The sequence below is a fragment of the Zonotrichia leucophrys genome, chromosome 13, assembly GCF_028769735.1.
Source record: "Zonotrichia leucophrys gambelii isolate GWCS_2022_RI chromosome 13, RI_Zleu_2.0, whole genome shotgun sequence".
In the NCBI taxonomy this organism is placed as follows: Eukaryota; Metazoa; Chordata; class Aves; order Passeriformes; family Passerellidae; genus Zonotrichia; species Zonotrichia leucophrys.
Window position 1 is genome coordinate 11263158 of NC_088183.1, and position 14618 is coordinate 11277775.

The 14618-nt window shown below is 38.6% G+C and overlaps 1 protein-coding gene across 4 annotated transcripts in view; it reads right to left on the minus strand.

The window, feature by feature from the left end:
- The window catches only part of GABRB2 (gamma-aminobutyric acid type A receptor subunit beta2), a 167365-nt gene that overhangs the window by 9279 nt on the left and 143468 nt on the right, over positions 1 to 14618 (minus strand). For 3 of the 4 annotated variants that reach the window (XM_064725285.1, XM_064725284.1, XM_064725283.1), the window contains 2 exons: positions 12411 to 12655; positions 469 to 519 (listed from right to left, as the gene is read on the minus strand). In XM_064725285.1, the coding sequence (XP_064581355.1) occupies positions 469 to 519; positions 12411 to 12655 (296 nt within the window). The remainder of the gene's footprint in view (positions 1 to 468; positions 520 to 12410; positions 12656 to 14618) is intronic. The other variant, XM_064725286.1, reaches the window with a different exon arrangement.

Consider the following 14618-nt stretch of genomic DNA (forward strand, 5'->3'; position numbering starts at 1 on the left):
GTTTTTTCCACCAAGTAGATTCGCCCAGCTCTAATTAAAACATGCTTTTGTAACGAAGTGACGCCTGAGATAGAATGACAGTGATCTACATTTACTGTAAACAGCAGCACCCATTCAAAAGGATCCCAAAGCGCTTTACAAGCATCAGAAAGAAGAACCACTTCACTTCCCAGTGAAGCACAATCACCTCTGAGGTGAAATGTGGTGACTGACAGTGCAGAACAACACACTTTGTTTTAGTCGAGGAAATGGAGAATGTTGTAGCCAATTAAAACTATGGGGTGGGTGAGTGGTGGTGGGGAATGTTGGGTAAGCAGAACAGTTACACAAATTGATATTTGCCCAGGTGCTTGGGTTGAGATGACCACGCTATAAAAAAGTGCCATGGGATCTTTAATGACCATAACCGGTCAAGACCTGAATTTTACGTCTCTGAGGATAAAAACATTAGAAAACAATGAAAGATACCTTTGTTGAATACATTTCTGGACAATGATATGTGCCAATTATTCTTCTGTCCTGTAAGTTAATAAAATCAAGACCAGTTTCCTTAGAGATAAGGCAGCTGTTATCTTTCATTTAAAATTAAAGCACTGTAGTATAACAGTAGGACAAGTAATTAAAATATATAGGGACCTCTAAGCCAACAATTAGCATGGGTACATTCTGGCTTCAGAGGTGCTATTACTGCCTTGCTGTGCTCCTCAAGGTAACATAATGTTGTGATGTAAATGTATTTTTTCCAACTGGTCATTTGACCAAGGAAGATATGATGATATGAAAACAATTATTAAAATTATTCTGGGGGGAAAGTAAGTGTAAAAGTGGTTTCAAAAGGAGGTGGAGGAAGGTTAAAAAGATCTCTTGGTGCTGAAGGATTGTTCAACCATAGAACTAGACTCTTTATGGTGAACAGGAGAGTTCAAACTTAATGGAGAAATTCCCAGGACGAGAAAGGAAGGGAGGATGAAGATGAAGAAAAAGCAGCAGCAAGTACTATGGAAATAAAAGGTGAAGGCAGAAGTGGAGGAGAAATGACCAGAGCTAAGCAACCATGCAAGACACTGGGGTTTTTATAAATCAATCTTAAATGTGAACGACAAAAGAGATGATGCAAATGATTCATTTACAGGTCCAGGTCAAACCGAAGAAAAGCTGACTCTGGAGCCTTGAAAGCGGCCATGACTTTTTTGATGGTCTCAAACAAAGGAAATACAGAGGAAAGCATAGAATTGTTACCATTATATATTCTTCCTATTACCTAGAACTCCAAAATGATGGCTTTCTTGAGGAATTCCTCTTACAATAATACATTAGCAACAGTTAAATACAAGAAAATTACAACTCCCACACACATTCATTAGGAATCCTCCAAGGATGACCAGACCTCTGAAATTATTAACTTTCAGTAAATCAGTTCCTTGGTGATTAGGGTCTGCTGCTCTGCCAAACACATCTTTATTGTACAAGAGAAATTTATACTGATGAATTGAAAAGATACAACATTGACATTTCTCCTTTCTCATACACTGTTCATTTTTACCTGTAACCTTCAATGACAGGCAGGAGCTGCATTTTATGGTAGACTGGCTCAGAAACTGTGTATAAAATAGACAGTGGGAATAGAATTCCTGATAAAAAAACTCTTTCAAACAAAACAGTTGCAAATTGAAAACTTACTTTTTATTAAGTAGAGCTGCCATTAGATTAAAACAAAATCTGGTGAGCTAGACCATGGAGTCTAAACTAGTACCCAGTCTATTATAAAGATTAAAACCTGAAATATAGCAGTTATACGTCCTGTGAAGTGATATTCCTAAGAAATGAAGACAGAAAAAGATTCCTTTCTCAATGAAGACTTACATGACATATCTAGATATATAATTTAATTTGTTATGGATGAAAACCTTACTATGTATCACAGTTTCCCAAGTCTTAAAAGCTGAGGTTTGCTTGGAAAACCAGTAATATTCTCTTTCTGACTAGTCTCAGGGGCTCTAGAAAGACCAGATGAAAGTATGATGTGCACTTTACCTGTAATAGGGATCTTCCACCTCATCAGCAAGGTCTGACTTATGAAAGGGAACCCCTGAGCTCTGGGGACAGCCCTGACTACACAGGCAATGTGTGGGAGGTGGACAGCTCTGTGTAAGCTGCTGCTGGGTTCACTCTGGATGAAAAAACAATTAATGATTTTCAAAAGGCACCTGCCTAAAGTTTAGTGGTATTTTTGACATGATAAGCCAGTCTGCTGAGAGAAAGCTATAGAATTTTATAAGACACAAATGCCTAATATTTCAAAATACCCATATGCGAAACAATGTCTTTAACAATGCAACAAACACTGCATTTCCATTGTCTGTACAAAACTCAGTTACTGTATACGAAACCAGGCTAGCATGCATTGTTATACACATAAAATTTGGGTCAGGACGCAAAGAGTGCAATTAGAGGACAGTAATGGGGAAGTCTTATAGTTTCAGGTTGTTTCTCATGGTTTCAGATCAGAAATTTCAGAGAAACTTTGCAAATTTTACAGGATTTTCTTCAGGTTCTTGACCTTTCAAAGACTAAATATCTAAGCACACCCTGACCCTGCAAGAAACCTGTAAGAGTTAAAGAAAAAAAGGAGGTGAGGAAAAAATACAAGATCTGAACATTGCTCTAAATAATTGTAAATCAATTTCTAGACATCCATTTTTACCTTCTGGTATATGTGACTTCTTGATAATAATCTTTAGTAACCCACCAATAACCTAGTTGCAAGTATTGCAGGATTCTGGAGAAATGGTTGAAAATATAACTTCCTGTTAGTATGCATTACTTAAACATGGCATTCTGTACTTAAGGCACTGAAGAATGAGTGCCCAGATGAAATGTGAGAGGCTAAAGCATCTTTGCTTTGATGACATTTGAAAAAAGCCCATGAAATATGAACTTGTTCAAACCTCTGCACAGAATCCAATAAGCTTGAAGTTTACATCAATGTCTTCTCAAATACAATTTTCAGCAACAATATTTTTACTACTGAGACATTTAGGAGGAAGCACAGGAAGGTGATCTGGGAAGAAGATGTCTGGGGTAGCAATTAACAACAGCTTAAATCCTGTTTCACAAAAACCAAGGTGTTGGACAGTCCAGATTTTTAGCAATACTACTCTGATTAAGTTATTGCTATTTCTTTTTAAAAATATCATCCCATTTAAGAGAATACAATTAATTTTCTTGAAGATAATATAAATGAAGAACACATCAGCAAGAATCTGCATCTCAAGCTGCTCACTTCCATCTGTGACAAAATCAAATTTTCATCAAGCCTTTATAACAATCATAAGTCTCCCATTATGGTGTCTTACAAAATACAATTTAGCAGATACATCTAGCATCAAAAATCTACTACAGAAACAGAGCAAAACTGGTTATATAAGAAAGTGTTGCGAAAGATATAAAAAAATGCATCGAACACACAATTATCACCACAACTTTCAAAATTTCAAGGGTATAATTTGGATATAGCTATGGTTTTGAAATATGAAATAGATGGTAAAAATAAGGTTTTTAAGTTGCTCCTCTAGAACAGCATCTGTAAAATATACTAAAGACGTTATTTTTCTTGTTTGAAGCCAAATATAATGTGCAAAGAACTGCACAGCACATCCTTGTCATGAGAGTGGGTGGGCTGAATGGCAGTCTACCAGTTCCATCCGTCTGACCATGATATACTCACTTGTCAACAGATTCAGAGATTCAGGCTTGTGGTTTTGGGGAACACATAATTCTTGGGCTCAGGCCAAAGACAAACATGTTCAGAGACAGCAAGAGGTCCAAGGATAAAACTCTGGAGAGAAACTGCAACTAATTCAACAACAATAACAAAACTAAAAGAAAATTCCCGAGATCCTTCTATGGAAAAATCACCAAGAAGATTTTTGTTACAAAGAAAAGAAAGATGAATTTCTAACATTTCATAAAAAATGTCCAAATTAAAAAAGATCTAGAAAAGTATTTCAGTTCATTGCTGATTTAGAAGCCTGAAACAGAGACAGTTCCACAGCTGTAGATAGTGCAAGGCTCAGAGGACTAGTCCTGACAATATTAAAATGAAAAGTCTTCTGCTTTAAAATTATGAAAAAAACCCCCCAAATCTGACTAAATTAAAATGTGTTGTGTTTCAGCAAATCAATTCACCAAATTTCCCTAGCCAGACACACCTTCTGGACTGCAGGTACATAGATTTCTTCTACTTCACTGTACATAATTTGTCTTTTTTGTGTCTTATTTTTTCAAAACTTGATCTAATTACCTAAACTGCACTAAGGGATTCTTTTATGAACTAAAAATTGTGTTCTGCTCAGGGTCACAGGCTGTAGATGCAGTACAAAAGCAAAGAGGAGAATGTGCTTTAAACAAGTGTACCGGCACCGGTCTTACATTAATTAAATATGGCATTCAAAGGAGTGCAACTGGGGAAAAAAGCCTCACGCAGCTGCCTTGACCTTTATTCAGATGTCATGTGGAATACCAGCACAGATCGTGGAAAATCACCTTCTGACTGCTTCTGCAAAGTGCTGTGAGCCAAAACGGGAACCTCCTCAAATTTCACTCCTATCCAAGCTCTGGTTTGATAAAACCTGCAGAGGCTGCCCAGACACCCTGTGCATTGCTGACTGTTTCATGTGCAACTTGTTCCCTGAGAATGCATGAACGGAAATTTAGGAGAAAGGGCAAGCCTTTATAATCCATCCCTACTTTGTTCCATGTCCTTCAATAAACTGCTGTGGAATGAATACCTTCTGATCCTGGATCAACAATCAGTCCTTGTGCAGCTTTACCTGTACTGCAAACAAAAGGAAAACTCTCCCTGGAGAAAAAGAGGATGAATTCTTTCACTGACATCTGGACAGTGGCAGCATTAGCTCCTGCAATGTAGAGCAGTAAGGATTTGAGACTGAAATTTTAAGAACTTCCTGTTGCCTTAGTGTTTTAATATCCTGTTCAGTTTATTAACTGAGTCTGTGTCTATAACCAGTTTAAAAATCCTCTTTTTACCAAAAGCTTTTACATCTTGTAATGTTATATACACTTGCATGTTATATATGCTTACTCATGTTTTATACTAGAAGTACCTCTAGTCCTTAGGGTATAAAGTGCCATTCTATGTAATACGTACTGACTGGTTTTAGGTAGCTTTGCAATACTTTCTTCTCCCTGAAGATGCATTATATGATTTCTTCAGATAGAAATGAACAAATATTGCTATGAACTGAAAAGGCCAGTGGCAAGCCAGCAGCAAATCAGTGGGGAAATAAAGGCATTAGCCAAGCCTAATTGTTTTGGAGCACTGCTTTGGAGCAAGGTCTATTATCTCAGGCCTACAGCCCTGCTAATGCATCTTCACACCACAGCCTGAAAATTGAAGAGAGTGACCTTGTCTGTTTGCAGTGCACTGAAAGCCATCACAAGCTGCAAAAAGCCACAGGTACAGATCAGAGCATTCCCTCTGGCTCAGGTTAACACACTCCATCTAATTCACCTTTCCTTTTCTAGAGACATCTATGGATATGACAGGTTAAAAAAAAATACAAGGCTCTTCCAGTTATTCTCTTGTAAAGTGGTGAAAAGAAGTTTGGGAGCTGTCATGGGAAATGTCAGGTAGCACAGCAGCACCTGAACTGACTGTGCCATTTCCAAGTGTGCTGCTGGAACAGAGGACACTTCTGGCACAATGGACTAGACAGTTCTCAGTGTCCCTGCTCCAAGAGCCCCCTTACATTAGACAGTGAATCTGAAAATGGGCATCTGGGGAATGAGGATGCGGTGGGAGCCCCATTTCCTTGCTAGATTACAAACTGCCAGTCCATCTTTAGCCCACCAGTGTAGTTGAAATAATTAGATGTAATCACTTGTGAAACAGGTGATTGCATGCTCTTATTTCTCTCAAAGCTCTCATAATGCAATGGAGCTCCCTTAGACTGAAAGATCTGAGGAAAGCTACTAAACCAGCCCAGCTAAACTCAGACTCCTTTCCTTAGTCAAAAAGCTGTAGGGAAAAAAATAGCAGCTGAGACAACTTGAAGGGGAAGAAAGTTACCAAGTGTTTCTGAGGGCAGGTTAAGTTTCTATTTGTCATTGGTTTGCCATCTCACCTCCTTTAGCACCCCTGTGCTAATCCAGATTTAACAACAGTGGGCCAGGAGGGCAATGAATTGCAAAGATACCTTATTTGTTTAAACCCTCTTACCCTCCTAAGCCCTTCATTAACTTTTTGAGAACACTTCTATTGTATTCAAATCTATTAAGATGTGTTTAAAGTCATTGTCATATTGACATTCCATGTTCTTGGTAGCCAAATTTTGGATGGAAAAATGCCAGTAGTCTGGCAGCTTCCCTTGTTCATGGTTTGCACTATGAGCAGCAATGCACTGTCCCTTTCAGGTGTGCTGACTTTTTATTACCTTATGTAATAGAAAGAGGTCTGAGTAAAGAATTACTCATTGTTTTAAAAAGGAACCTTATCTAAACATGCAGAGGTTAGCAATGTCACTTCACATTTATTTACAGAAAACGACTGAATAAATCTGCATAAACAGTTTTACAAAGCATTGCATAATACGCTGACATTTTTCCCCTCTTTCCCAGAGGGAAATTGCTGTGTTACTGCTCACAATAACCAAGTATGATTGCAAAATTAAAGGTAGTTTTATTTATGTGACTTATGTTATCATGTACTTCAGGTATATTGCCTGTGCATTGGAGCATTCTCTGTGCTTTAAGCTTAGTTGGAAGCAAGTAGACTTTAGTCATTACTGCAACTGCATGCAATCCAAAACCACATTCAGTGATGTATTTACATGTATTTTACATTATGCAAAATGTAATGCTGCTTCTGTGAAGTAGCAAATAAAATTATTTGGAAGAACATAGCTAAGAAATTCTATGTATGGAATGTTAATTTGCTAACTCTTATAAACCTAGATGATTGAACTATAAAGAAAAAAATTAAATAACATAGAAATAACTTAAACACTACCTGAGTGACATATCAGTAAGAATTAGAAGGAGTAGAAATGGAAGAAAGGTGCACTAAATCATGATGTGTTAATGCCTCTGTAAGGTTTGATATCCGAGTTGAAAAAAGGAAGTACCATATCCTGTTTGTGGGTAATGTCCGAGTGAGGCAACAACAGTGATGTTGAAAAAAAGACTGACCAGGACCTCCTTAAAGAGACAGATCTGTAGCTCTTCCTTTAATGAGAGTCTTCCTGCAGAAGTGCTCCCTATACTCACAGTGAGTACCATCTCTGCTGCTGTGGAAGAGGATGGCACAGAGCTGCTTTTCCATGGGAATCACTCTTGTCAAACATCCCGATGGCAAGAAGCACTTCTTTACAGAGGAAGAAGAGTCAGCCTTTCATTTACCATGGTCTTTAAAGTGACAGTCCTGGTTTTACCACTCTAACGAAGGTTTTCTGATCTATCCAGAATAACAAATAGAGATTTAATTGATATTGAAAAGCATTTTCACCCTACTTACATCTCAAGAGTAGTCAATTCATGCACACAGTAGTTTGGATCAAATGGGTCAGATGAGTAACTGTAGAAAAAACAGCAGTAGAATCCAATAGACAAATCAGCAGCTTATGCAGCTGGCTGACAGGAAATTTAGTAACACAGGAAAACATATGGAAAATATAGAACTTGGCAGGTGATCAGACAGCAAATGTCTAGAAGATATATCAGACTCATCACAATGGTCAGCATCAGCAAGCCCATCTAAATCAGAGTTCCAAGATGGAAACATCCAAGGTAAAATTATTGGAAACAACAAATTAAGAGGACATTTAAAAATTAACCAAAAACAACTTGGCTCCTAGATTCTGGAAAAAATTTAAGGGGAATAAATCAGCTCTGAGAGAGAACCAAGAAACTCATTATCTGAGCTCTCATAAGAGAAATGAAACTTATTAAAATGGCTGGGGGTCTGCCTAAGAAATCATTTGCAGCTGTACCAGGCTCTAAACTGGAATTGTGGTAAGGTGAGTCATCTTCTTGGAGACAAAGCCAAACTTCACAGGGAGAAAATGTGAAAACATTTATGACAGTGGCTTGTTTCCCCTCCCCTAGCCCCCTTCTATCCCAAAAGGAAACAAGAAAAAAAAAATCACAATGGAATGAAAAACAGGGTCACAGAGGCTTCTAGCCCAAATCTTTCTAGATCATTTGTATGAGGAGATATGATTTATGGATTTCAGTAAAGCCTTTGGTACATTATTTTAAAATAGAAGGGATAACATGTCCCAGATAAATGTATAATTACCCACAGGAAGACAGGTGCATGATATTGGGAAGTCAGAGGCAGGAATTTGCCCTGTATTTTAATGTATCTTCATCATCTTGAAGAAGCACAGACAATATTAGCATAAAGATTCATGAAATGCAAAGGACCAAAAGGACACCGATGACCATCAACATTCTTAAACAAAACATTTCACAGAATAAAAAGGCATAGCAATGGTCTAGAGTATATATATCATACTTTATGACATGCTAGGTCCTCAAGCAGACATAGGACACTCTCAGTGTACCTATCCTTGTGTACACTTGCAGTACTTTGCCAATCAGAACAGAAGAGACTAAGAAACTTGAGACCTCCAAGGCAAGAAAGGCATTTCAAGACATGAGATGAAAAACTTGAAAAGAGAGGTGAGGAAATTATGTGAATGCTATCTCAAATAAATGAAGGAGTAAGTACTCTTCTAGAGTAAGAAGAAAGGCAGTGATTTACCTACAAGCAACAATATGATTGTTTACAGAAAGAAGAACTAGTCTTGACAAGACAAAAGATGATGAGTTAGACTAAAGGAACAAACTGCTAAATGCAGCTTGAGAAGTTTCAAGAGTGAAATGATGATACTCACAGCCATTTTTATCTGAACTCACTGCAAAGAAAATCAAGTAAGTCCTGTATGATTTAACAAATGTGTGGCAATGTATCTGCTGGTAACTGAGTCTGAGTTTTATGTTTTTTAAATTTCTACATGATTTTATTACTCAGATTACAGTATCCAAGAAGCAAATCAAGATACAGGCCCAATTCCTTCCCTACCCTTCCATTATCACAAACAGGATCAATAATCATTGAAAATGGAGTGTATCTTCTGTGATGATTCAGACTAGATATATGGAAGAACATTTTTAAATGAGAGTGATGAAACAGCAGAAGAGGCTGCCCAGAGAGGTGGTGGATGCCCCATCCCTGGAAACAGGGATCCAAGGTCACAGTGGATGGCGCCCTAAGCAACCTGATCTAGCTGGAAATGGCCCTGCTCATTAAAATGAGGTTGGAGTAGGTGACCTTTAAAGGTCCCTTCCGACTCAGACTATTCCAGGACTTAAAAATAAAAGACAGAAGAAACCCCAAACTACCAGATTTTGCACATGATAAGAATATGATGTGAAATTTAAAGAAAGATGTGGCCACAGTTTCATCTGGAATAACCCTGGGGAAGCTCTGCAGCCAGCCTGATGAAGTTCACCCAAATGGAAAAAACAAGGACACCTGAGTCACCAAATCTCCAAGAGATTAAAATGGATTCAGCAGATACCACAGCCATGGAAATAAAGCTCCCATTGCACACTGTGTTGTAGGCTCCCTAGTATCTTCTGAATAACACCAAGCAAAAATAGAGAGATTACCAATGCCTGTGTCCACCCTGGATCTGTCCATGGAAGAGAATTCAACAGCATAACGGGAGCATGAATTAACTTCTCCTTTGATTTTGCAAGCAGAGTTGTGGATGAGAGGACCAGTCAGTACTTCTCTCACCACATTCGGCTGATTGAGAGTTTTACGAGACTGTTACTAAATAAGAGTGTTGGAATTGCAAGAAAACCATTACAGATTTTCTGGTATCTAAAATAGAAGCAGAGATACTGCACTACAAACAGCAGTTCTAATAACTATTTATCCACCTCTTTTACAGTGTCAATGCTGAATGCAGCAACAGAAGTTTTGTGTAGAAGTTTTCATCCTTATATTTTGAGGTTTATTCCTCATGGCATCAATCTTCTCTTGTATAGTATCCGATTCTTATGAATTCATAATATTGCACAAAGTGATTCAAGAGGAATCTAGTAATATCACAAAAGAACATTCATACCTTGCAAAATCAGTCCTTCCCTATTGGAGCCTAGTTAAAGACAGAGTCTTTGTGTGATCCCATTTCCAAAATATGTTGATTTTTACGAAAAAACTGTTTATGAACTAATTTCAGCAGTTTGGACCCCTTTTTGATTCTTTTAAATGAAAATAATTACATAATATTTGTCTCTCTTTAATAGATAAAATATTCAGGTCCATTAAATATTAATGTGTTTTCTCGCTGCTGGTCAAACAACACGAACAGCTGTCAGCTCCTTTCCTTCTCCCCAGAGCAGTCTGTGCAGCAGGACAAGTTCTCTGATCCTCTCCTGTTTGATTCCCTGCCTATTGCTTAAAGGATTGCAGACCTGATCACCAGATCAGAGTGGATCTGGGTACCAGAGCAGAACTGACAGAGACTGTTAGCCATGCTGGCCTAGAGCATTAACTGAAAGGCTCACTATGAAAAAAAATACAAATAATGTAAGATTGTTCCTTGTGTTCCACAGCATACCTTGTGTCAATCCAGTAAGCTGGTAGAGCTCTGCAACAGTTATTGAAATTACTCTGTCTAGTGAATTGATTAACACACCAGCTATGCTTTCAAATTCTGCTTCATGATCAGCAGTTTGCCACTGGGCTTTGGCTATTCTGTTACACAGCTGAAAGGCCTATTGTATGAACAAGAATGTTGAAAACACCACAAGTGAACCAAAGCATACAAAAATATACCTCAGCTATTGGTGGCGCTCTGACACCTATGGATCTTAAATTTCCATTGATGTTAGAGGAAAGACTTCAGGTAAATGCAAGTTTAATCTTGCAAAATTACCTACAGGGTAATTTATAGCACCTTAAAAGTGAAATTTAATCTAAAAAAAGAAAAAAAAAACCCTAAGAGTTTAAATAAAAACTCACAGAGTTTTTCATTGCTGAAAAATCACCAATAGAAATAAAAACATGTTACAGTGTCTTCATGAACTTTATAATGCTAAAAGGTGATATATGGTAATATAACATCAAAATTAAACTCATCATTGTGAGTATGCCTTTATTCATTAAAATATGTTTCTCTCCAATCAAAAAGAAAAAAAAATGGATGAGCTATGAACCATGATGATATAACTCTCCTTCTTAAAAGACTATAAACTATAACCTGTAAAATGATTTTGTGCTATCAATATGTGATGGATTTTTGGAATAAAAAGTTCTTCTGTCTGCAGACCCACTATGTGTGTAGAGGTTCTGTACAAACATTAGAAATTTCACTATTAGAGCTGTATGAAACTTAAGTTTCCAATTGACAAATAATCCCTTGCTTTTTTCTAATGCAGATTTTTTTTTTTTTTAAGATTTTGACTTTGATTTTTTCTCTTTGGACTGTCATGATGAATTACAACTCAAAGAGCTTCCCCTGACAAAAAACAATCCCACAACCCTCTCATCCCTCCAAAAAGCCCCCAAACCCCCAAAGATAATTCAACCTTATTTAACTTTGCAACTTTGCGTGTGTGTGAAAGTTTACACATTTTAGACTGAGAATATTTTTGCATTCAGCACAGATTTGCCACGGTGTGAAATTCATTCCAAAATGGTCAAAGTGATAAATTACAAGTGCTTTATGATAAGTGCCCCATTTTCATTAAGCATAATGGATACTTTTCCCAGAAGTGTGTATCTTGGCAAATACCTTTTCTGCCTCAATTCTCCATCCCTAGGGGGCCACTTTGAGATTCAAATTTAAGTACACAGCACATTGATGGTTTATTTCTGAGAAGCTCCCCATTTAGTCAATAGTATTCTGGCCCATTAGACATTGAAAATATGCAAACTTCTCAAACTTTAAACACTTCTGTGGCAAATATCTCTTATCCAGCTCATCTGAAAGATTTATGAAAGGAGGTTAAATTTAGATTTTAGTTCCAGTGTTCCATACAGCTCTTACTAGAATATACAGCCATCATTTTGGATTTATTCCTTTGGAAACAGGTTGTACATATTCAAGTCTACATTCTGACTAAGAAAACATCTCTCAGTAAAACTTCACTGACTGCATGCTTTAGAAACAAGACATTCAGCCTCCCAGGCTGGAGGGCAGCATTCACTGCTGAGGTGCCTAAGTACACTGCTCTGCAGAGCTAAGACAAGGTCATCACAATTCCACTCCACTCAATTTCTACAAGAAATTACATTTTAAAGCACTGTCTGACACAAATGAGAGCCTGTCTTCCTGGGAAAATGCTAAAAATGTATCCCCATTACAGTTTACCTTATTGACATCCATTCTCAACTTCTCATTGTTGGCACTGGCAGCTTTTTCTGCTGCTTTCTTTTGACGCTGAGGTCCCCTGCCAAAGAAGATGTAGTTGACCAATGCATACTCCAGCAGAGCCATGAAAACGAAGACAAAACATCCCATAAGGTACATATCAATGGCTTTCACATAGGGAATTTTGGGAAGAGTCTCTCGAAGATGGGTGTTAATTGTTGTCATTGTGAGCACAGTTGTGATTCCTGGAAAAAAAGAATTGAGAAATCTAGTGATTGAAATAATATTTATTTATTTTCTAGAATAATAATTTATATAATTCAAATTATGGAGTTGAAAAATACTTTTTTTCCCCTGGTGGACAAAAGATATCTCTAACCATTGTACATATTAACAGAATCCCAGAAAGGTTTGGGTTGGAAGGGCTCCTCAAAACCATCCAGTACCATGGGCAGGGAACCTTCCACTAGACCAGGTTGCTCACAACCCCATCCACCCTGGCCTTGAATGCTTCCAGAGACAGGGATCCCCCAACTCCAGGCAACATAATCCACTGTGACACTACACTCACAGAGAAGAATTTCTTCCTAAGATCTAATCTAAATCCTCAGTACTCAGCTGTCATTTTATAGGAATTCCCCTTTGTCCCAAGCCCCTCTCCAGCTCTCTTGGAGCACTTTTAGGCTCTCAAAGGTGCCCTAAGGTCTCCCTGGAGCCTTCTCTCCTTCAGGCTGAACAATTCCAACTCCCCTGTCTTCACAGAGGTGCTCCAGTCACACAATTATCTTTGTGACATTTCTCCAGCCTGTTAAGGCCCCTCTGGATGTCATCTCTTCCCTCTAGCATGTGGGCAGCACCACACAGCTCAGGAACTTGCTGAGGATGCCCTCAATCCCATTGTCCATGTTGCTGACAGAGATGTTAAGCAGCACAATCCCAACTTCTCACTGGTCTCCACTTGGATATGAAACTGTTGACTGCAACTATTTGAGTGCAACCATCCAGCCAATTCCTTATCCACTGAGTGGTCCATCCAACAAATCCATGACTCTTCAGTTTAGAGACAAGGATCTCATGGATAACAGTGTCAGATGCTTTGCACAAGTCCAGGTAGATGACATCAGTTGCTCTTCCCTCATCCCATCAGTGTTGGGACCCTGCTTTAGATGGCCACAGACTCTGTCAGGCACAACTTGTCCTTAGTGAAGCCAGGCTGGCTCTCATCCATCACCTCCTTGGTTTCCATGTGCCTTAGACAGTTTCCAGGGGGATCTGCTCCATGACCTTGACAGGCACCAACATGAGACTGACAGTTCTGTAGTTCCCCAAGTCTTCTTTTTTCCCCCCTCTTAAAAAGGGGGCTTTGCTTCCACTTTTCTAGTCAGTGAGACTTCACCAGACTGCCGTGGCTTCTCAAACATAATGGACAGAATTTTAGCCAATTCATTTCCCAGTTCCCTCAGGCCCTGTGGATGCATCTCATCAGGTCCCATGGACTTTGTGCTTGGGATCCCCACATTCCTTAGAGGGTCTCCAAGAAGATCCCTTAAGCAGGCGGATCTTCATTCTCCCAGTGCCAGCCTTTGCCTTCAGCAGCTTGGGCAATGTGTCTGGAGCACATTTCCATGAGAGCAAGGCATTAAAAAGGTGTTCAGTACCTCAGTCTTCTCCAGATCCTGGCTATCCAGGCCCCCTGTTTCCTTTCAGAGAGGACTCCCATTTTCCCTCATCATCTTTTAGCACTGATGTACCTATACAGAAGCTTTTCTCGTTGCCTTTGATGTCCCTGGACAGATTTAGTTTTGTCTCAGGGCTTTAGCTTACCTAACCTGATCCCTGGCTGCTCAGATTTTTTTTTGTGCATTTTTCACAGGCTACCTGACCTTGCCACCACCCTCTGTAGGTTTCCTTTTTGTGTTTGAACTTTTTCAGGAACATCTTGTTCAGTCCTTATCTTGGACTTGGATTTTTTGCATAGCATAAAAAACATTACATCTGTAATAAAAGGAGCTCAGTCAAGCAAACAGTAGTTGGATTCCATAAGTGTATTTTTAAACAGATAAACTGCAACCTTCTGTAATGAGTCTCAGCTAAAAATTACAGGCTACAGTTGCCTTATCTTGCTTTCCCCCAGCGTTTTTCAGGATGTCTGCAGTCTGAAATTCTTAAGGCAAAATGCTACACAGAAAGGTCTGGTAAACCTCAGAT